Source organism: Fistularia commersonii, chromosome 9 (assembly GCF_037954325.1).
Source record: "Fistularia commersonii isolate RoL2024-O1a breed Wild chromosome 9, RoL_Fcom_v1.0, whole genome shotgun sequence".
Lineage (NCBI taxonomy): Eukaryota > Metazoa > Chordata > Actinopteri > Syngnathiformes > Fistulariidae > Fistularia > Fistularia commersonii.
Genome location: NC_141292.1, coordinates 14,398,367 through 14,419,804, shown reverse-complemented (window position 1 = coordinate 14,419,804; position 21,438 = coordinate 14,398,367). Strand labels below are relative to the sequence as shown.

The 21,438-nt window shown below is 43.1% G+C and overlaps 1 protein-coding gene and 1 pseudogene across 5 annotated transcripts in view; one reads left to right on the top strand and one right to left on the bottom strand.

The window, feature by feature from the left end:
- Positions 1-19,963, top strand: part of rai14 (retinoic acid induced 14) — a 42,562-nt gene extending 22,599 nt beyond the window's left edge. For 2 of the 5 annotated variants that reach the window (XM_086152648.1, XM_086152651.1), the window contains 18 exons: positions 2,007-2,095; positions 2,274-2,338; positions 5,150-5,207; positions 5,532-5,602; positions 6,479-6,585; positions 6,767-6,951; positions 7,641-7,663; positions 8,073-8,159; positions 8,382-8,468; positions 8,857-8,991; positions 9,456-9,557; positions 9,694-10,407; positions 10,485-10,960; positions 11,136-11,298; positions 11,444-11,611; positions 11,697-11,855; positions 11,930-11,995; positions 18,790-19,963. In XM_086152648.1, the coding sequence (XP_086008774.1) occupies positions 2,007-2,095; positions 2,274-2,338; positions 5,150-5,207; positions 5,532-5,602; positions 6,479-6,585; positions 6,767-6,951; positions 7,641-7,663; positions 8,073-8,159; positions 8,382-8,468; positions 8,857-8,991; positions 9,456-9,557; positions 9,694-10,407; positions 10,485-10,960; positions 11,136-11,298; positions 11,444-11,611; positions 11,697-11,855; positions 11,930-11,995; positions 18,790-18,876 (2,842 nt within the window). In that variant the 3' untranslated portion in view covers positions 18,877-19,963. Of the gene's footprint in view, positions 1-677; positions 799-2,006; positions 2,096-2,273; positions 2,339-5,149; positions 5,208-5,531; positions 5,603-6,478; positions 6,586-6,766; positions 6,952-7,640; positions 7,664-8,072; positions 8,160-8,381; positions 8,469-8,856; positions 8,992-9,455; positions 9,558-9,693; positions 10,408-10,484; positions 10,961-11,135; positions 11,299-11,443; positions 11,612-11,696; positions 11,856-11,929; positions 11,996-18,789 lie in introns of those variants that run through there. The other 3 variants (XM_086152652.1, XM_086152649.1, XM_086152650.1) reach the window with 3 other exon arrangements.
- LOC147231322 (uncharacterized) lies at positions 16,016-17,043 on the bottom strand (annotated as a pseudogene).
- Positions 19,964-21,438: the final 1,475 nt, after the last annotated feature.

Genomic DNA, 21,438 nt, shown 5'->3' with positions numbered 1-21,438 from the left:
AGAGGAAACAACATGAGATGGGCACAGTTGGAGGACAAATTGAACAGTGGTTTGTTGAACAGAGAGCAGCAAGTAGAAGCGTCTCTACAGTCACTATTTGAATGAAGGCAACAGCGCTAGCTCGTGATATGAACATCAATTTTTTAATTTAGAGGCGGCCCTTCGTGCTTTCGTTTTATGAAAAGCTTTGAACTGTGACAAATGGAGTTGGAAAAACAATGTTTTCAACGAAGGCGGCGCTAATACCGATAAGAGCTACTGGTACATATGGTACTTTATTGTGAATGCACTATGTTGTTTTGGGAGTAAGAGTTGCCACAGAACGTTGGTCTGTATTCTATTAATGAAGTTTCACTGACCAACTTATCTGAATGTTCTGTTCACATTACATTTAGTGCAGCTTCATCTAGTGCAGTCCATCTCAAATAGTGGGGCGCGGTGCGATGCCAAGGGGGGGGGGCGCGTGTCACCCCGTGAACATGCTTTTTTTTGCCGTACTAGAATTACAGTGTAATTGCACATCCACTACAGTAGTTGGCAGTGGCGCTCATTGTCAGAGGTATGCGCAGGGGCTATTAGCTCTATGGTGTAGGGTTTTTTTGCACCGAGGAGGCGGTATGAAGTGCAGTAAACAAACCCTCAAGAGACAACATGATTTTTTTTTAAAGGGATGAAAAGAAATTCTGAGAGAGACGAAGACAATGAGACAAAAGAAAGTCACCCGAAAGCTAAGACGAGGAAGTAGGACGAATAGCGCTTGGCTTCACTGTGATTACAGTGGGAGACGAGGAAAGACCGGTGTGTTTACTGTGTCTGTTACAGACTAGAAACGATGTTAATTATGTTATTCTTTGTTGTTATTTGAACTACATTTCTTTCTTTTTTGTTTAATGTTAATAGGGATATAATTTTATACAGAGGTGTACTTATAACAATTTTATAGACAAATGATATTATTCATAGTCGTGGCGGAGAGTGGGGGTGCGCGAATTTTCTTCTTGCCAGGGGGGGCGTAACAGAAAATAATTGAGAAGCACTGATCTAGTGGATGGATAACGCAACCCCAGCCACTACGGTGCGCCTTACATATGAAAACGGCTCTAAAACAGACCATTCATTGAAGGTGGGCCTGAAATTCGCCTTATAGTGCGCCTTCTAGTGCGGAAAATAGTCATTGCTTGAAAATTGTTGAAATTGTTGATTTGTACACTTCTAGACAAGTTTTGTTTCTCTTTCTTTCAGTTCCATAGAAGACATTTAAGACAAAAATCATAACAAACTCCTCATGCAGTGAGAAATTTCTGCAAGGGATTAATAAAGTATAATAAAAAAAAAAAAAAACGTCCCTGGTTTTATGGGATTTGATTTAACTTGCAAGCCCGCATCATCATCCATCACCTGTCTGTAGAAATTTTAAAGGATTCAGGTAACTCTGGTTGTTGTGTTTTGATTAATAATTTGGGGGATGTTCGGTCCAAGTTAACCTAGCCTTTTGCCTGAAGGGGCTGTGAAGCCTCGCTGTGAATTGAAAGGGAACTTTTGCAAGTGGGTTATATTCCTAAGATTATTGAGGGTCTGAATCACATTCGTTTGAATGTTTGGATTTTTCCAATTGATATCACAAGAGCTAATGCGTTTAGCACTCGTACCTCACAGCAAGAGGTTAGCGTATCAATGTTCTCCCCTGTGCCTGTGTAGGTTAATCCTCAGTTCTCTTCATGTTCTCTGTTTTCAGCCTTAAAAACTGTCAGCAGGTTCATCTAAGACTCTTAAATTGTCCCTAGATATGGACTAATGAGTGAATGGCTGTCTATGTGCAAACCTGTGACATGTTTACCTCTGCCTCTGGTCCAATGTTTGCCTGGCCTTGTGCCCCCCCCCCAAAAGAACACAATCACACACACAGACACATCCTGCCAAGTGTGCAGAAAAACCAGTGTCTTGCGATCTCGCACTTGTCTAACCTGCTCTCTTTTCTACTCTGTTGTTTCTTCCTTGGATGCCAGGCTCCATGTTGCAGCCAGTCGGGGGCAGATTGACTGCCTGTCTGTCCTCTTGGCACATGGTGCTGACCCATCCATCACAGATGCCGCAGGTGGGTTGTGACACGAGGATTAGTCTTAAGGACCTGTTTATCTTGCATCATTTACAGTTTTGAGATTGATCTCAGCAGATCAGTGGATGTCAATAGCCCTGAGATTTTTATTTTATGCATTTTAAAATTTTGTGTCAGGAAAACAATGTGTAATCTCTGTAATCTGATAAATTGACAGGATTTAATCCGTTACACTTGGCGGCCAGAAACAATCATGTGGATTGCTGCAGAAAACTGATACAGGTGAGAACCAGGAGGAGAAAAATTAGAAAATTAATTTATACTGTCAGTATGATATTGGACAATAGTGTCAATTGGAACCCTGCTGCTATTCATGGAGTGTCTGAGGATGTTGGGACTCAATCCAGAAACTCCCCCTATTGTGTGATAGTTTTTTTTCCACTGTGTGGCAATAGCTTAGTGTTTATACTTTTACAACTTTAACACAAGAATCTTTGGGTTACACTGATTACCTAAAACTGCCAGAAATTATCATTCTTTTACTTTATAACACAGACATTTGGTGTTGCGTCAGCAACTCTGCCCAAATTTTCTGAATTATCCTGACTACCCATGCAATTCACATTCCAAACTGTGCCATCTTTCTTGATTTTCCAACCAAATGATGGCCTTGTGGTGCACACTCAAATAGAGAGGGAGGGACTGCCTCAGACTAACTTTTCCTATTCATGTTTTATGTTTTATTGATAACTTAGCTACAGCTTTGAAAACAACAAAGGGACAGTTTGTAGTCGTTGATATCTGATGCGTTTATGCATAGGGGATTACCCCTGGGAGCGACCTAGGAGTTGTATCTGTCTATAACGGTTAGATTTGACAATCACATTACTAAAAAGAATGTGGCCCGAGGTAAATTGCGAAGTGAATTGATGAAAGGTGTCCCCTTTTATGGCGAGTCTGGATCTCCTTTAGATGACTGAAGATGTGAATTGCACCGGGGGAGTCTGAACGGCATTTCACACCATCCTTCTCTCATGTAAAATTGAAATTAGCAAAGGTGATGCCTACGTCGCTGCCTTCTCTCAATACTATCACAGTCGATGTATAAATTATGGAGCAACTCTATCACAATAATAGTATTTGCCATAGTAACACAAGAAATAATAAATAATCCATCTTTTATGAATTCACATGGGGAAATTCATTCTGTGCAAATAACCCATCATTGATGAACCATGAGCAGTAGGCTGCTGTCAACCAGTGGCAGGGGAGCAGTTAGGGGTTCAGTGTCTTGCTCTACAACACTTCGACACACTTGGAGGAGCCAGAATCGAATCAGGAATGTTTGGTTCAAAAATGATTGCAATGTTCGGTTCCAAAGATGATTGCAATCCCTCCTGTGCCACGCCACCCTTACTGTACAATATTTTGATCTGTAAACATGAAATGAATACAGTAAATCCTTGTTTGTTGTGGGGTTACGTTCTAAAAATAAGCTGCGATAGGCGAAATCTGCAAAGTAGTCAGCCCGTGCTTGCAGTAAATGGGCAGGAAACTGCATTCATCGATAGCCCGAGATCATCCTCCTCTGCGCTGTCACGAATGTCACCGCTGTCATCAAAGGTTTCATAAAGTTTTTTAGCTTTTGTCCGGATAATGTTGGTATCCAGCATAATGTTCTTTTTCCTGCAGTCATTAATCCACAAAGCTAAAGCAGACTCCATCCTTACAATGGTCTTGTTGCAGATAGTCACAACCCTTTTGCATCCTTGTTAAAACGTATTGCTGCTGTCGTCCTTATGTTCTTTTTCTCCTCCTTTATGTAACTAACACAAGAGTCATTTATTTTGTAATGGCGCCCTACAGTCCCATAGCTTCTACCTTAATTCAGCATGTCCAGAAGTTTAACTTTTTCTGCGATAGGTAACATCTCTCCCTTCCTTTTGGGGGTGTTGTCAGGTGCCTTTGCTGGTGCATAATGTTTCGTCGACATTGTAGGTTTTGCCATGGAGAAAATTTGCAAATGTAAATTTGGCAAGCTCTACAGGGACAAGGTGCGGAGATTTTTGACACTGGTCTGCCGTAATTTAGCCAATTAGGATGCAGAACACAGCATACTGTACTGTAAAAACAGCATTAAAAAAACTGCACTAAAAAAATCTGGGAAGTGAAGATGCAAAAGATAAACAGTATTATAGCGAGGGTTTACTGTAGCACTAAAGATACTGTATTCTCTCTGCGAGGAAGTTGTAGCTACAGGTGCTTTAAGGCATACATACATTTTTTAACGTCTGGCTTCATTTACTATTTCTAACACTACGGGGTTGTCCCTGACACACTTTTAGGAAAAAGTGGGATATGTGGGGCTGCTCAATATTTCACTAAATTTTCACTAAGTTACATACATTTGAGACAGCCCTTGGTAAATTGTACCAAATGGCAGAACCTAGTGTTATAGATAAAAGAAGAGAGTTAGGAGAGGAGGCTAATTTAAACTTTTGAAAATGAGACACGGAAGAAATGGAACAAAAGAAAAAAAATCGAACATTACTCATTCAAGATGTTGGATATCACTCAAGCTATATACACGATCTCTCACACACACACATGCACAAATGTAGGCCTCACCAGACTGACCTGCTGACTTAATAGTCTCATGACTGTCTATCGTCTGGTTACAAAATGGTCCCAGGTCTTCAGGGCAAACCAAGTGAAATGCTCATTGGCCTCATAGTGTACATAGTGTAATAAACATGTAATCATCCCCTGTTCCCAATACTCTACAACGCTATCATCTGTCAGCATTGAATAAAGGAATTGTTTGTGTTTCCAACTCTACTTTCAGCCTCGGGAGGGAAGGAGGGAGGGGGAGAGGCAGAGAGAGAGGGAGAGAGCGAGAGAGAGAGAGAGAGAGAGAGAGAGAAATTGTATGGCCATGTTTTGTCAAGTGTGCGTTTCTGTGAACGCATTTTTGGAAATATTAAACTCTGGAAATGATCAATGACCAAAATGATTTAAAAGAATCTGTTTTTTTTTTCCCCTTCACCATCATTCTTTTATTTTCTCTGTACAAACTTCCTGTCTTCCCTCCAGAAGAAATGTCCTGTGGACATTGTGGACGGCTCAGGAAAGACTTCCCTCCATCACGCTGGTAAGTGTTAAGGTTCACCCCACAGAGATCCTTTTCATCGAAGATTAACCTGCTTTCTCCAGGAAATTTCTGGCCACATTAGACTTCATTTTCAATGTTGGGGGGATAGGGGGTCCTGGCCTCAATGTGAACTATGACTGCTGGGAGGAGGTGTTGTTGAAGTCTTGCCAACAGTATGTGAAGGAAATGCTTGTTATTGTTTAGGAAATGGATTTGTGGTGCCATGGCGGGCGGAATTAGCCAGCTGTCTGGATTATCACAGAATTCATCTATAGATTAAATCTGCATTTTTGTTCATGTTTTTAATAATTTTTTAATTGCAAGCTGCCAGTGGGAAGATCCAGACTGTCCAGCTCCTGTGTGAACTGAAGAGTCCTGTTGACCTGAAGGATGCTGTGCGTACCTCCTCTACCGCATCACACAAACGCAGTTTTTTTTTTCTGAGCAAGGACCACAATTTTTTTATACACTTTCCTATAAATCATCCTTGCCGCAGAAAGTAATAAGTCCCAGCTATGAAGTTACACTGCGAGGGATCCAGACGAACTGACATGTTCACTCATTTAAGATTGATTCATATTGGCGTGTGTGTTTATCTGAGAGGTAGAGGTTCATTGTGCTGTGGAAACTGCTCTCCAGCCGCAGACCTGTGGTCTGCATTGCACTGATGCGCCACACACTTGGCCAATGTGTGTGTGTTTAAAGTTCACAAGGACACATCAGAGTATTCTGAGAGAGAAGTATGCACTGCCCCTTTTCCCCCTCCTCCTTTAGCATCACTAAACATTTTGCTCCCCAAAGCCTTGCCTTCTAAATTTGATGACGTTTTGCTGTCTCAAGTTGAAACTTATGACAGGCTCTTATTTTGAAAGGCCTTGTTTGAGCTTTGTGATCCCCACACTCTTATATTAAACCTTTAGCTCTGAGGGCTTACGGCTCATTTACGGCATGTTAAAGATTTCACACATATGGCATCATCACTTGCACTCCCTTGAAGCTGTTTAAGAGGGGGAAAAATATTTTTTTTTAATCTTGCCAGAAATTATTTGTCCATTGGCCATGCTCTGATTGTTTTCAGCTCTCCTGTTACCTGTTTGCTCTCCCCTCCCCACTGGCACACCCCCTAATTTAGTAGGTTTCAGTCAAGTTCAGAGTTGTACTCTTGGGTTTTGGATGGATCGAGAGGTACATCCTGGTCATTTAAACACTACATGAAGTTCTGAAGCTCTAAATTTGTGCTCTGAGCCTGCTTTTGTGCATCTGCCTGCCAGGACGGACTCACCCCGCTGCATCTGGCGGCCCAACATGACCACGCCGAGGCCTGTGCCACCCTATTGGATGGCAGTGCTGATGTCAATGCAGCTGACAACAGTGGGCGGTAGGAGCTGGCCATTGGACGTTCAGGGCCCTGGAGAAATATTACATTATTTATTTATACATAAATATATGTTAATGATAGAGGACGATAGAGGAGCAACATTTCTGTTTATTTTCTGTAGTCCTTGTGTGGTTTGTAGCATTGTTTGATTTCTTCACATTAATCGGAACCACATATGCAGGACTGCCCTGATGATTGCCGCTGAGGCTGGTGCTGCTGCTGCCGTTGAGGTTTTGGTTCAGCGGGGTGCCAACCTGGCAGTTGTGGATTCACAGGGGCATGACGCTGGGCATTACGCCAGACTGCCTGCCTGCTCCGAGGTTAGGTCCGCCCTCGTGGCCGCTTTGAGCAGGCAGCAGGTCTCAGGTAAGAGAGCAGGTCACAGGAAAGGGTTGATTGCTTATTGCTGATAATCTACTGAGATATTTGTTTTTAGGATTTTTTTTTTATTAGCGTGTGTTATATTTGCTCAGCATTGAACCCACAATCCTTAAAGTGCAAGACTTAAGTAAGACAGCTTTATTGTCAATTCTTCATATGTGCCAGACATATGGAGGAGTCAGGACATTTTTCAGCCATTTCTCCCTATTTCATGGTGACAGAATAAAACAATGCACAGTACAAGACATTTTGTAATAGAACTGGGTAAACAAAAAAGTCGGCAGTGGATTTTAACATTTCCTGGAAAAAAAGATAGAGAAGCAGAAGAAAGAAATACCAGCAGTATTCGTATGGGTTATGAAGGGCAAAATCAGTCATTTACATAGTTTTTTCATATGGACTTTTTTCTGTGTGTTTCTAAGTTAATTTTTTTTAAATGTGTTGCAAAGAATTCCATGCTGCCTTTCTTGTTTTATTCCTTGTTTATACCTCAAAAATTCAGTTACTCCAGATTTCTGAAAGTTGGCAGACACTGCCTCCTGCTGGAGTTTCACTTCTGAGACTTTAATTTTTGTGCTAAGGGTTATTGAAGGTAGGTTTTGTTTTTAGATGTAACTTTGAAATATTGATTCTCTGCCATTTATTTTTCATGCCCACCCCATCACCTTGTACAGAAAGGTCTCCTCGATGTCCTCTGGTAATATACTTTTCTCTGTCTTGTCCTATTTCCCTCCCAAGGAACACCTTTTTCTGTGTAACAAAGGTGTCATAGATAATTTGGTGCATTGGCCTATACTGCTATAATATGCTTCATTGAGGAAGAGTTACTAAAAATTTGAAGGAAAGCTTGTATTAATTTCTCATTCCTGTAGTGTCTTTATATGCCATATTTAAGGAGCCACCTTTTTAATATATCAGCTCATGAAAAAAGTCCCTTAGGGTAAAACTGAAGTGCTTGTTGATTGTCTCTCCTTTTTTACTAACCGCCACTGAATCTCACATCTCTTTCTCACTGTCCGTCGCCTTCCCTGTTCTTCCGCCGCCCCACCACCCCTCCACCCCTCCACCCCTCCACCCCTCCACCCAATCCCTCCTCCTGCCCTCAGCATGATCAAGTAGCTAAGCTAAGTGATGAACGGATCACAACTCCCAAAAAACGAAAAGCACCTCCACCTCCTATTAGCCCGCTGCAGGTAAAAAGCATGTCTGAGTGTCTTCCTGTCTCTGACTCAGTTCTTTTGATCTAATGATGCTTTTGTTTTTCTCTGTCAAGTCGTCTCACAGCTGCATATGTGTTTGTGTGTTAAGTTCTGCCCTGTTTTTTTTTTTCATGGTTTCAATTTTCAAACTAACCATAACAGAAAGTTAACATGGAGTGAAACCGCTAACACAGCTTCCTTGTTACTCTTCTCCAGCGCTCTGGACCCGCCTCTTCTTTGGTCCTCGCCTCAGAGACCCTGCCCCCAGTCAAGAGCAACACACCAGAGAGATTAAACTACAAGGTGATGATCTATGATAGATGACCTAATCATGAATAAATTATTGTTGAGAAAAAAAAGGAAGTAGGGATACGGCTATGTCTTGGAAGGATGTTTCTGTAAGTTTTGCCCCAGTAGCACGGATTCCTGTATTTTAAAGTACAAATAAAAACAATCCGTATAGTTTTACTCTCTGAGCACTAAAGAGCCCCATGCTGAATATTAACAGTATGCAAGGAATATAGCCCACAAAATCATTTTTTAAACACATCTTGCAACAGTTAGATAAATTATTGCCTTCCTCAGGAATGACAGCTTTTCCTGCACTTCTCTTTCTTCCGCCTTTCGTCTATCGTTTGCTTCTCTCCTCCCACACCCTCCCTTCTCTCCCCTCCCCTTTCCCTTAACCCAGGGGGATCGGGTCAAAGAGGAATTTGCAAAGCTGCATGAGGAGAGAAACATGTTGCTGGAGACAATTGAAGACCTGAAGCAGACGGTGGAGCAGACCACTGCGGCAGGAGCAGCATGTCCTGAACTGGATGTAAAGGTGATTTTAAAAAGATTACACCCATTTCAATGACATTCAGGTCAGGCTTGAGGGGGATGCAGTGGTTTAGACCAGAAGGTTACTCTAATTGAGTGACGTCATGCCTTTATTTTGAATGACACCTTTTGTGAGTATTCAAACACATCAGTCATCTATTTTATCCAGATGTGCAGTTCAGGACTTTATTTTCTTGGAATTTTCTACAAAGTTTCGCTTGCTGTTAAAATCTGGAACCAGCAGCATGTGTCCCTTGTTTAAACTCCTGTGGAAACAACAGATGTTGTCAAACTCTCTTCACCTCCAACATTCTTGGAGGAGGTCTAGCCGAGCTGCGAACAAGTCTCGACTCGCTTTTGTTTTTTACACCAGGTGAGCTCGTGGTCTTTGTCTCATCCGTGTGTGTGTGTGTGTGTGTGTGTGTGCGTGCGTGCGTGTGTGTGTGTGTGTGCATGCATGCCTGACAGGCCAATCACAGTGCAACAGCATCTTCAGCTCTGGTTTCTGCCCTGCAAGCCAAGATTGCTGCTCTTACTGTGGAAAACCAGCAGCTTGCAAGTAAATTAAAGGTGCCTGACTTTAAATCTATTCCTTTTTTATCATGTCTATTCTTGAGATTAAAAGCAGCAAAGAAAAGTCCACCGCCTGTCATGGGTTTTTTCATTCTTGCCTCTGTTCCACTCCTTCCTCCTCCTCACTACCCAGACGCATCCCTCATTCCAAGGAAACAAGGACTTGAATGAGAACAGCCGCCCGGACAGCATGGCCTCCAACTCCTCCTTCCACTCCACGCAGGACGAGTTGGAATCAACAGTGGGCAGGGAGGACTTCTCCAGCTGTGACCCTCTCAGGCGAGAGTCTGTAGGCCTCGAGGAGGATGAGGAGGAGGATGAGGAGGAGGCGGTGGTTGAGGAAGGGCAAGGAGGGAGCAGAGAGGAGATCCAGCTGCTGCGGCAGGCGCTGGAGAGTGTTCAACTGAAGCTGCAGGAGACCAGTGAGGAGAATCGATCACTGCTCGCTCAGCTGAGGCCTGAGGGAAGGAGTGGACGTGAGAAGGGCAGGGGGCTGAGGGAGGAGGAGCTGATTGAGAGTCTGGCTGAGCTGCAGGCAAAGCTCACGGACACTCAAGAGAGGTACCACCAGGCTGTGGAGGAGGTACACAAACTCAGTGGGGTGGGAGTGGGGGAGGGGGGAGAGCAGAGGCATGCGACCCTGCTCGAACAGGAAGTAAAGCTGCTGAGATCCCAGCTGGTGCTTGCTGGGTATGAGCAGGAGAAGGTGAGCCAGCAGGTTCATCAACTGGAGGAGGTGCTGAGGAGGACAGAGGAGGAAAGACAGAGTATGAAGGAGAAAGAACAAAGGATAGCACAAGTGGAGGAGATGTACAATGAGGCGCAAGAAGAGGTTCGGGCACTCCAGGTAAAGGAGGCCTTGCTCATTCTGCAATGCCTGTATTTACTTCTTCATGTATATTCATGGCTTTAAATACCCTTCAGGAGGCTCTGAAGGGGGCTGTGCCTGTGGAGGCCGCTGCCCACGACTTTGAAGAGATGAAGTCCGAGCTAAGCGAGGTCATCACTGGGCTCCAGCGCCGCTTGGTGGAGCTCTCGCATTCTTACAGTGAAACAAAGGTTCAGCTTTGCGTCGTGCAGAAGCAGCTCGCTGAGGGGAGTGCAGTCTCGCTTATCCCATCAGAGGAACAAAAACAGGAGGCCCAGGTGTTGAGCAGCCAGTTGGGGGAGACGCAGGCGTCGCTGGCTGATGCAGAGCGGAAGCTGGTGGCTGCTCAGGAGGAGATCTCCCTCCTGAGGCAGGAGGCCGAAGCTCAGGCACAGAGTTCAGTGGCCCTCACTGACCACACACAGGTGATGTCATCGCTAGGGAATGCTATCAAGGAGCTAGAGAACCAGACTGAGTCCCTGAAGGAGCAACTGCAACAAAAAACCCTGCAAGTGGACTCCCTGCAGAGCAGGTGAGGAAAATGCTGAGAAATCTTCACATGTTGTTGATTGATATGTTCTGTGCGGGGAGGCGGGACTTAATCGTTAGCGTACAATGAGAAAATGCAGGGAAGGAATGCAACTGCAAAGATTTTTTTCCTAAGAGAGTTTTTTTGCATATATATCAACATCTCTTGCCATTTAAAGGCTCGTAGTGGATGTCGCCCCTGATGAGTCAATCCCAATGGCTGAGCACAAGGCACTGCGTGAGCAGCTGGAGGGAGAGATGAACCACCTGACGCAACTCCTCCAGGAGGCTCTCAGAAAGCAGGATGAGATGGCTCTGGAGGCGGCAGACGCCTGGCAGCAGGTGAGGAAGATTCATAGATCTGATATTTTTAGGTGTTGTTTATTTTATCCTGACATGGTGGGTGGGATTGTTGCTAAAGTGTTAGTAGGAAAGATGGTGGGCACAACATTCCCAATTTGTAGTTTTTCAAAGCACCCTCTTCCAGGCCCGGGAGAACAGTGCAGAACGGGAGGCCCTGCAGGAGCTGCTAATGTCAAGGGAGAAAGAGAACCAGACGCTGACCTCAAGGATTGCTGAATCCCAGGATTCCGTCTGTCAGCTCAAGCAGTTGGTGGAGAACCACGTGGCCTCGGAGAGAGAGAAAAACAAGAGGGTTTGTCAGACTGACGCTGATCATCTGAGTGTAGAACCACACGGCACTGTTTTCACCCACAGCCTGCATGTGTTTTTGTCTACAGATAGATGACCTGTCCAGGGAGGTGGGGAAGCTGAAGGATGCCTTGAACAGCCTATCGCAGCTCTCCTACAGTTCTACCTCCCCGTCCAAGAGGCAGCAGCAGAGCCAGCAGTTGGAGACCCTTCAGCAGCAGGTCAAGCAGCTGCAGTACCAGCTGGCGGTGAGAGCATTTTCCAGCATCCCACAGTGCGGCAGTGGGGAGCCGGCACTGACTGACCTGCTGTTGTTTCACAGGAGTCGAAGAAGCAGCACAACGAGATTGTGTCTGTCTACAGGATGCATCTCCTCTATGCCGTCCAGGTACATTTCGGTCCTCCTCAACTCTGTGTGTGTGTTTGTGTGTGTGTTTGTGTGTTTGTGTGTGTGTGTGTGTGTGTGTGTGTGTGTGTGTGTGTGTGTGTGTGTGTGTGTGTGTGTGTGTGTGTGTGTGTGTGTGTATAACCACAAACACACACACAGTCAGGTCAATAAGTATTTGATCCCCCTGTGATTTTGCAAGTTCTCCCAGTAAGAAATCATGGAGTGGTCTGAAATTTTCATCATTGGTGCATTTCCAACGTGAGAGGCAGAACAAAAAAAAGGAAATCACATTGTATATTTTTTTTAACAATTTACTTTTAAATTTGTAAATTACAGGGTTAAATAAGTATTTTGATCCCTTGCTTATCAGCCAGATTTCTGAGCCCCAAAGACCTGGTCCTCTGCTTTTTAAGAGTACAACTACACTCTGCTCATCATTCTAATTGAGTAGCACCTATTTGAAGTTGTTAGCTTTCTCAAAGACATCTGTGCACCCCACAATCTGTCAAAAGTTTAGCAGCCAACATGAGTAAAACCAAAGAGCTGTCAAAAGACACAAGAGACAAAATTGTTGACGGGCTGCTGAGCGATTGCCAAGCAACTTGGTGAAAAAAGAACAACTGTTGGAGCTATTGTCAGAAAATGGAAGAGGCTAATGATAACTTTCAATATCGCTCGGATGGGGGCGCCACGGAAGATCTCTCCTTGTGGGGTATCAATGATGCTAAGAAAGGTGAAGAATCAGCCAAGAACTACATGGGAGGAGCTGGTCAATAACCTGAAGACAGCTGCGACCATCTTTCCTAAGGCTAATGACAGTAATACACTGAGATGTGGTTTAAAATCATGCATCTCATGGAAGGTTACCCTGCTTCAGTCAGCTCATGCCAAGGCCTGTCTGAAGTTTGTCAGGGACCATCTGGATGATCCAGAGGAGTTATGCGAGAAAGTTTTGTGGTCAGATGAGCCCAAATAGAACATTTTGGTGTTAACTCCATTCACTGTGTTTGGAGGAAGAAGAATAATAATAATTATGTTTATTTTCTTGCTGGCTGATCAGTTGTCCCCAAAATAATGGGATGGCACCACTGAATCCCTACAAGCAATCAAGTGTCACTGACTGTGGCTTAAATTCTTCTTTTTCTCCTTTCAGCTTTTCCCTTCAGGGGTGCCACATTAAATCAACCTTCTCCACCTAACCCTATTCTCTGGATCCTCCTCTCTCACACCACCTACCTTCATATCCTCTCTCACCATGTCCATAAATCTTGTCTTTGGTCTTCCTCGAGACCTCTTGCCTAGCAGCTCCAATTCCGGCATTTGTCTACCAATATATTCACTATCCCTCCTCTGTGAATGACCAAACTATCTCTGGCTTCTCTGACCTTCTTTCCAAAACATCTAACGCGTGCTGTTCCTCTGAAAAGCCCATTCCTGATCCTATCAATCCTGGTCACTCCCGAAGAGAACCTTGGCATCTTCATCTCTGCGACCTCTAGCTCTGCCTTCTTTCTTTTTGTTATCGTTACTGTTTCTAGGCGATACAGCATCGCTGGTCTCACCACTGTCTTGTACACCTTTCCTTTCATTCTGGCTGATAGTCTTCTATCGCATAGTGCCCAACACTTTTCTCCACCCATTCTAACCTGCTTGAATCCGTCTCTTCACCTCTTTTCCACACTATCTGTTGCTCTGGACTGTTGATCCCAAGCACCTGAAATCCTCCAACTTCTTGAACTCCACTCCCTGTAGCCTCACCGTTCTACCCGTGTTCCTCTCATTCACTCATATATACTCTGTCTTGCTGCAACTAACTTTCATTCCTATCCTTTCCAGCACATACAGTCGTATGAAAAAGTTTGGGCACCCCTGATCATTTTCAAGATTTTCCTTTATAAATCATTGGTTGTTTGGATCAGCAATTTCACTTAAATATATCATATAGCAGACAAACACAGTGATATTTGAGAAGTGAAATGAAGTTAATAGGATTTACAGAAAGTGAGCAATAATTACTTAAACAAAAGTAGGCAGGTGCATAAATTTGGCTACCCCAACAGAAAAAGTACATCAATATTTAGTAGATCCTCCTTTTGCAGAAATAACAGCCTCTAAACCAGGGGTGTCAAAGATACGGAGGGGCAAAAAAACAAATTTGTTACAAACCGGGGGCCGTACTAATTCAGTGTTTATTAAAACATATTGATGTGACTGAACATAGCCTATTGAACCAAGACCTAAATACATAAATGAAATTACATGCATTATAAACTGAAAATGCAATATCATGCTGCTATAGGATCATATCAATTACTGCTTTCAAATAGTAAAATGAAAAAATAAAAATAAATAAATCAAATCAGTTGTATTCTTTCTGATGGCTCCTATCTGCAATTACTCCATTAAATGATAAATAAATCCATTAACTGAAAAATAGATATAAATAAATAACACAAATTAAAACACAAAACTCTATGGCACACAGACAAAACAATACTTTCTTCAAAGAAAAATCACATGACTTGTAGAAACAAATGTAAAAATTTAACTGAAATGAAAACTAAAAATACGTTCATCCCCTTTGACAATCACTTGTCTGAGGCTGACCCTGATACTTGGTGGTGTCTCATCTTTTGTACAAGTTCATCAATGTTCGGGGTCAGGCTCTGAGATGAGGAAATCCTTAGGATTGAGTGAAGGTGCTTATCATGAAGACGGCTCCTGTGCGATGTTTTCTTAAGCTTCATCAAAGAGAACAGTTGTTCACACAGGAATGTGCTGCCAAACATAGAGAGCGTCTGAGCAGCTTGGACATTATGTCGGGGATGAAACGTGCAAACGTTGAGCTTCAAAGTCAGCAAATCGGCGTCGGACAACGGCGGCAAGTATGTCGATTATATCGGAAAACTGCACTCGCATTACTCTCCTATACAGCATGTCCTTGAGAAAAGTGCACTGAATAGTTGAATGATGCACAGTGACACCATCTGCAGCAAGATCATGATGTAGGTCTTTGGAGCTGGTCTGTGGGTTGAGTTTGACTGTTCTCACCGTTCTTCGCCTCTGCTTATCTGAGATTTTTCTTGGCCTGCCACTCCAGGCCTTAACTAGAATTGTGCCTGTGGTCCTCCATTTCCTCACTATGTTTCTCACCGTGGAAACCAACAGCTAAAATCTCTGAGCTAGCTTTTTTTATCCTTCCCCTAAACCATGATATCGAACAGTCTTTTTTTTCCAGGTCATTTGACAGTTGTTTTGAGGCTCCCATGTTGCCACTCTTCAGAGAAGATGCAAAGAGAACAACTTGCAACTGGCCAACTTAAATACCCTTTCTCATGATTGGCTTCACTTGTGTATGTAGGTAAAGGGTCAATGAGCTTACCAAACAAATTTTGTGTTCCAATAATCAGTGCTAAAGGTATTCAAATCAATAAAACAACAAGGGTGCCCAAATGTATGCACCTGCCTACTTTTGTTCAAGTAATTATTGCTAACTTTCTATAAATCCTATAAACTTCATTTCACTTCTCAACTATCACTATGTTTGTCTGCTATATAATATATTTCACTGCAATTGGTGATCCGAACTACCAATGATTTATAAAGGAAAATCTTGAAAATGATCAGGGGTGCCCAAACGAAAATGATCAGGGGTGCCCAAACTTTTTCATACAACTGTATCTCTACCTCTCTAGATTTTCCTCAACCTGTTCTCTGCTCCTCGCACTCACTACAGATCACAATGTCATTTGCATCATGGTCCATGGAGATTCTTGTCTAGCCTCATCTGTCAGCCTGTCCATCTTACTGCAAACAAGAAGGGGCTCAGAGCTGATCCCTGATGGAGTCCCACCTCCACCTTGAACTTCTCTGTTACTCCTACAGCACACCTAATCACTGTCTCAAAGCAAGCATGCATGTCCTGCACCAGCCTAACATACTTGTCTGCCATTCCAGATTTCCGCATAGAATTCCAGAGCTCTTCTCTTGGCACCCTGTCATATGCTTTTTCTCGGTCTCCAAAAACACAATGCAGCTCCTTCTGGTCTTCTCTGTATTTCTCTATTAGCATTCTCAAAGCAAATACTGCATCTGTAGTGCTCTTTCAAGGCATGAAGCCGTACAGCTGTTCACAAATGCTGACCTCTTCTCATTCTCTAATTTCCTGTTTAATAAACAAGTTAGAAACTCTACCCCTGCCTCTCCTAGCCACTTCCACACCTCTACAGGGAATATCGTCAGGACCCACTGCATTTCTACTCTCTTCAGTGCCCTCCTCACTTCACTTTCACTAATTTGTGCTACTTTGTGATCTGCAAGTCACCTCTTCTACGATGGCCTCTCTTTCATTTTCCACATTCATCAGCTCTTCAAAGGACTTTCCATCTTCCCATTACTCTTCTTGCATCTGTCAATCATTTTCCTCTCTATTTTTAATCACCCGGACCTGTTGTACATCCTTTCCATCTTTATCCCTCTGCTTCACCAACCTGTATAGCTCATTCTCACCCTCCTTACTATCCAACCTAGCATACAAGTCATCGTACGCCCTTGGTTTTGCCTTTGCTACCTCTATCTTTACCTTACTTTTTATCTCCCTGTACTCCTGTCTGTTCTCTTAAGTCCTCTCAGTGTCCCACTTCTTCTTTGCTAATCTCTTTCTCTGTATATACTCCTGCACTTCCTCATTCCACCACCAAGTCTCCTTATCTACTTTAGTTCCAAATGACACACCAAGTTCTCTTCTACCTGTCTCCCTGATAACACTAGCTGTAGTTGTCCAATCATCTGGAAGATCACCCTGACCACCCAGACCCTTTCTCAACTCCTCCCTGAAAACCACGCAATACTCCTCCCTTTTCAGTTTCCACCACTTTGTCCTATGCTCTGCCTTTGTCCTCTTGATCTTCCTTGTCACCAGAGTCATCCTGCTGTCTGGCTGTAATCTCACCTACAGCTAATTTGTAGTGATCTCCTTCAGGTTACTGAGTCTATACAAGATGTAGTCTACCTGCGTGCTCCTACCTCCGCTCTTATAAGTTACCATATGTTCCTGTTTTTTCTGGAAAAAGGTGTTCACTACAGCCATTTCCATCCTTTTTGCAAAATCTACCACCATCTGTCCCTCTGCGTTCCTATCCTGTATACCAAATCTGCCCATCAGTTCTTCATCCCCTCTATTGCCGTCACCAACATGTCCATTGAAGTCTGGACCAATTACCACTCTCTCATCTCTGTGGTTATTCTGCATTATTTCATCTTGCTCATTCTAGAACTTCTTCTTCTCCTCTGACTCACATCCCACCTGTGGGGCCTAACCATTAACAACATTGAGCATCAAACCTTCAATTTCCAATTTTAGACTCACAAGTCATTCTAACACCTCCCTCCCCCAGAATGTTCCCAACAAACTCCTCCATCAAGATAACTCCTACTCCATTTCTCTTCTATGTAGTCAATTACTTTTTGACTAAAACGTGACATGACCAAAATTATTCATACCCCTGTCAATAATCAATAGAAACATCTTGATTTGCTATTACAGCAATCAAACCAGCTTTCAGCATGTCTCAAATGGTATTTTTGTGCGTTCGTCCTTTTTGGTCTTTTAGGTTAGAGGGTCTCCATCACCTTGATCTTTAAGCTCCCTCCACAGATTTAAGTCAGGGCTGCTCAAAAACACAAATGGTTCTTGTCTGCTAACCACTGTTTTTTTTTTCCATCAGACTGTCTGATCTGATGTTGATAATTCTGATTACTTCCACTTTTTTTCATGGTGCTGTTTACCTTCATTAGGCTCCTTGGACCATTGCCTGAACCTTCCCCCCAAAAGCAGTAGGTCCCCACCACCATGTCTGACAGAGGGGATGGTGTTCTTGTGGTTGAAGGCTTCTTCTTTTTCTATACCAATTGAAGGCTACGTCATTGTGGCCAAACAAGTATGTTTTTGTTTCATCTGACCATGAAACAAAAGACTGTAAGTCTTCTTGGTCCAGATGAGTTTTTGCAAAGACCAAGCAGGCTTTTGGATGCCTTATTTGGAAGCGTCCTCTTTGATATGCATCTGTGGAACCCAGTTATGTGCAGTGTCTAGTACATTTTTAAGAATACTTTGCACTATAGCCACGGACACTTGAAAACATTTAGATATGGCACTATAACCCTTTCTTGACTTGTGAGGAGCAGCAATGCTCAGCTGTAGCTCCATAGTGAGCTTCTTCATCTTGGCCATGACTGTTCATGATACGACTGCAGAAACCTCCTGTTTTCACCTGTTGAGTTAATTAGAACAGTTATTCCCAATGAATCAGGGTAGTTAGGATGCTGTACAACAGCTTTGACGATTTGGAATCACATAGAACCTCAGCTTTTTCTGTTGCTTGTGATACTCGGGGAGTAATTTGGACATGCCACTTTTTGTTCAAATGGAAATAAAAGTCAAGTAATTTTCTTTTTTCCCCACAATGATATCTTTGATATCCCCACTATCTTGTCTTTGAAGAGAATGCCTTTGCCGTTTTCAATAAAAAAAAACCGTGTGTGTGTGTGTGTGTGTGTGTGTGTGCGCGCGTGTGCGTGTGCGTGTGCGTGTGTGTGTGTGTGTGTGGTGATCCCAGTCCTACAATGTACTACAGTTTTAATACCTGAATTTAAAAACAGACAGCAATTGCTGTTTACAAATGTTTTGGGGAAAAAAAAATGGAAAAAACATACAAGCCAGTCCTGTCTTAGGTAGGCAATAGATTGCCCAGTGTCAGTTCTTAATTTACCCTTCTTCAACTGTGACCCTCCAGGGTCAGATGGATGAGGACGTCCAGAAAGCCTTGAAACAGATCCTGATGATGTGCAAGATGCCAAGTCAAGCGAAGGACACCTGCTGAGACCGATCCACTTCCCCCACCGTGATCTGCCCCTGTCCCTTGCTACTGCCAACACATGGTGCCTCTCTGTGCACAGGCTTACAGTCATGTCACTCTTGCCTCGGCATATGTCATTCAGGGCCAATGAGACTCCAGAAAAGGGCAGAACTTCCTGGGAAAACTCCATGACCCATGCATGTTCCCTTTAAATCACAGGATGCAATCTTCACCCTGGTCCCAGGGATACAGGTGTGGGTGCACTAATCAGTCCGACCAAGCTGGCCACCCCGAGTAGGAGTTTTTTTTTTTTCTTGTAGCGTTGAAAGAAATGATCCTTGGTTCTGTTTTACAGTCCGAGTCTTTAACAGTCTGCCACTTTTCTCAAAAAGCAGTCCAAACCATTGCGTCCCGGTGGTTCCACTTACATGCACTTGAATCTGAAAAAGTAAAATAAAAAATCTAAAGGCTTCCTGGGAAATTTCTATTGAGAAGAAGAAAATGCATTGTTTGTACTGCTATTTTTCTATTAGCACAGAAATGTGTAACTGTACTGTAGTACTTTGTTTTCTAAGTTACTGTACTCCAATGAAGATGTTTGACAGATATGTGTGTTCAGGAAACTCTTCCAGTATTTCACTGCTTTTGTCTCCTATAACCTGAGATATATATTTTTTTTTAAGTCAAAGGGTTTGAATTGAATTATGTTATGAAAAGATAAAAAAAAATTGAACTTCCTGTTTGCTGCACTCCTCCTTCGCTTGTTTCTTGACTGCAAAAAGGTGCAAAAATGGTATTTTTGTTGGGAGCGGCTCTGGGCCTCAACAAGCTGCCTCCCCCTTGTCAGACCATATTTCTCTGGCAGTATCTGGACAGACGGCAGTTTTCTTCTACACCTTTTAGAAGGTTCTAAACTGTTTCTGTTACACTTTGCCTTAGTGACATATTTAGAGCCCTTGTCTTTTTTTTTACTGAGAAAGGGATGATGACCAACCTCGTCTCCGCTGGGCATTCCTTCGCCCACAATTTTGTATCTGCATGTTGAAGTACTTGTTCACCGACGGCTGTTTTTTTTTTTTCCACCCACAAGAATAAATATTTTGAAATACTGTATTTCTGTTAGTGTTTTGTTTCCTGCTTAGGCGTAAAAATATATTTGAAAAAAAAAAACATCTAGACAACAAGTATTTCATAACTAAATGAAATGTAGTTTTTGTGTCTTGGTGGTCAGGAAGCGCTTTCTGAAGAGGATGACGTCTCGGAAAAGGCAGTTGGTCCTGATGATATACCTGAGGTATACGAATGTCTACGAGGGGTGACAATGGAGTATTTTTTGACTAGGGCATTCAACAAGACCTTAAATATTGAGAGGGTGCCCAAAGGATGGAGGAAAAGTGTACTGGTTTGGTAACTAGAGGAATAAAGTTGCTGTACTGCAGTTTTCTCAAGCAGTGTGTAGGAACACTGATTCAATACCAAGTTAATCCTTAACTAAAAAATGAAGGCATATGCTGCTGTAAGATGAACATTTTCTTGAACACCTCTTCATATACATGATGTGCTTGATGTGACATGACATGACTTCAAAAACAGCTTGTGGGGAAAAGGAGAAGATTTCATCACATACACCCCTCTTGTGGATGACAACACTGACACTGCTGTTACTGCCCAGCTATCAATTTTCATCTGTGGAGTGGTCTAGAGCCTGTGTGTGACCGGAGAGATTTTTGGTATTACAATCACTGCATGACACAGCTACGGTGAGAGATCTCTATGAAGAGGTATCCAGATATGTCAAAAACAAATCAGTAAATATTAAACATGTTGTTACAAATAAATTAACCCTCTCAGGCTCAAATTAAGTTGTAGTTGCAGGAAAAATCTGATATTTGGCTGTCACAAATCTGCAACATCTGCCTGGAGAAGGTTAACAAAGAGTATAATGTAAACAGTATTAACAGGATGTGCAGGATGAAAGAAAAAGTGAAAATTGAAATGTTAACAGTTGTGTCCACAAGATGTGCAATCTGAGAACGTGCAGACTGACATCTCAAAGTTGAGGGCAACTTATCATACACAAGGAATTGCTGTGTAGCAAAACCTTGAAAATTAAACATGTTATGGGCATGACTGCGACCAATGCAGCCTCAGGGCGGCACTGGCCCGTGTCTGCCCAAGCCTGCCTTGGGGGGGCACGGACCAGTGTCTCCCTGTGCCGGTCCCAAGCCCGGATAAATGCAGAGGGTTGCGTCAGGAAGGGCATCCGGCGTAAAATATTTGCCAAAACCAAACATGCGAGTCAACCAAAACTATATCATAACGGATCAGTTGTGGACCGGGTTAACAATGACTGCCATTGGTACTGATGACCTACAGGGTACTAATGGAAATTGGGCCACTATGGGTCGAAGAACAAGAAGAAGAAGAGGAGGAGTGCGTGTTTGGAAGCAGAGAGAGAGGAGGAAAGGAAAGAGCCTGGGACTGAGAGTAGGGACTTTGACTCTCAGGGCTATGACAGGAAAAGGTAGAGAGTTGGTCGACATGATGCAGAGAAGGAAGGTGGATATACTTTGTATCCAGGAGACC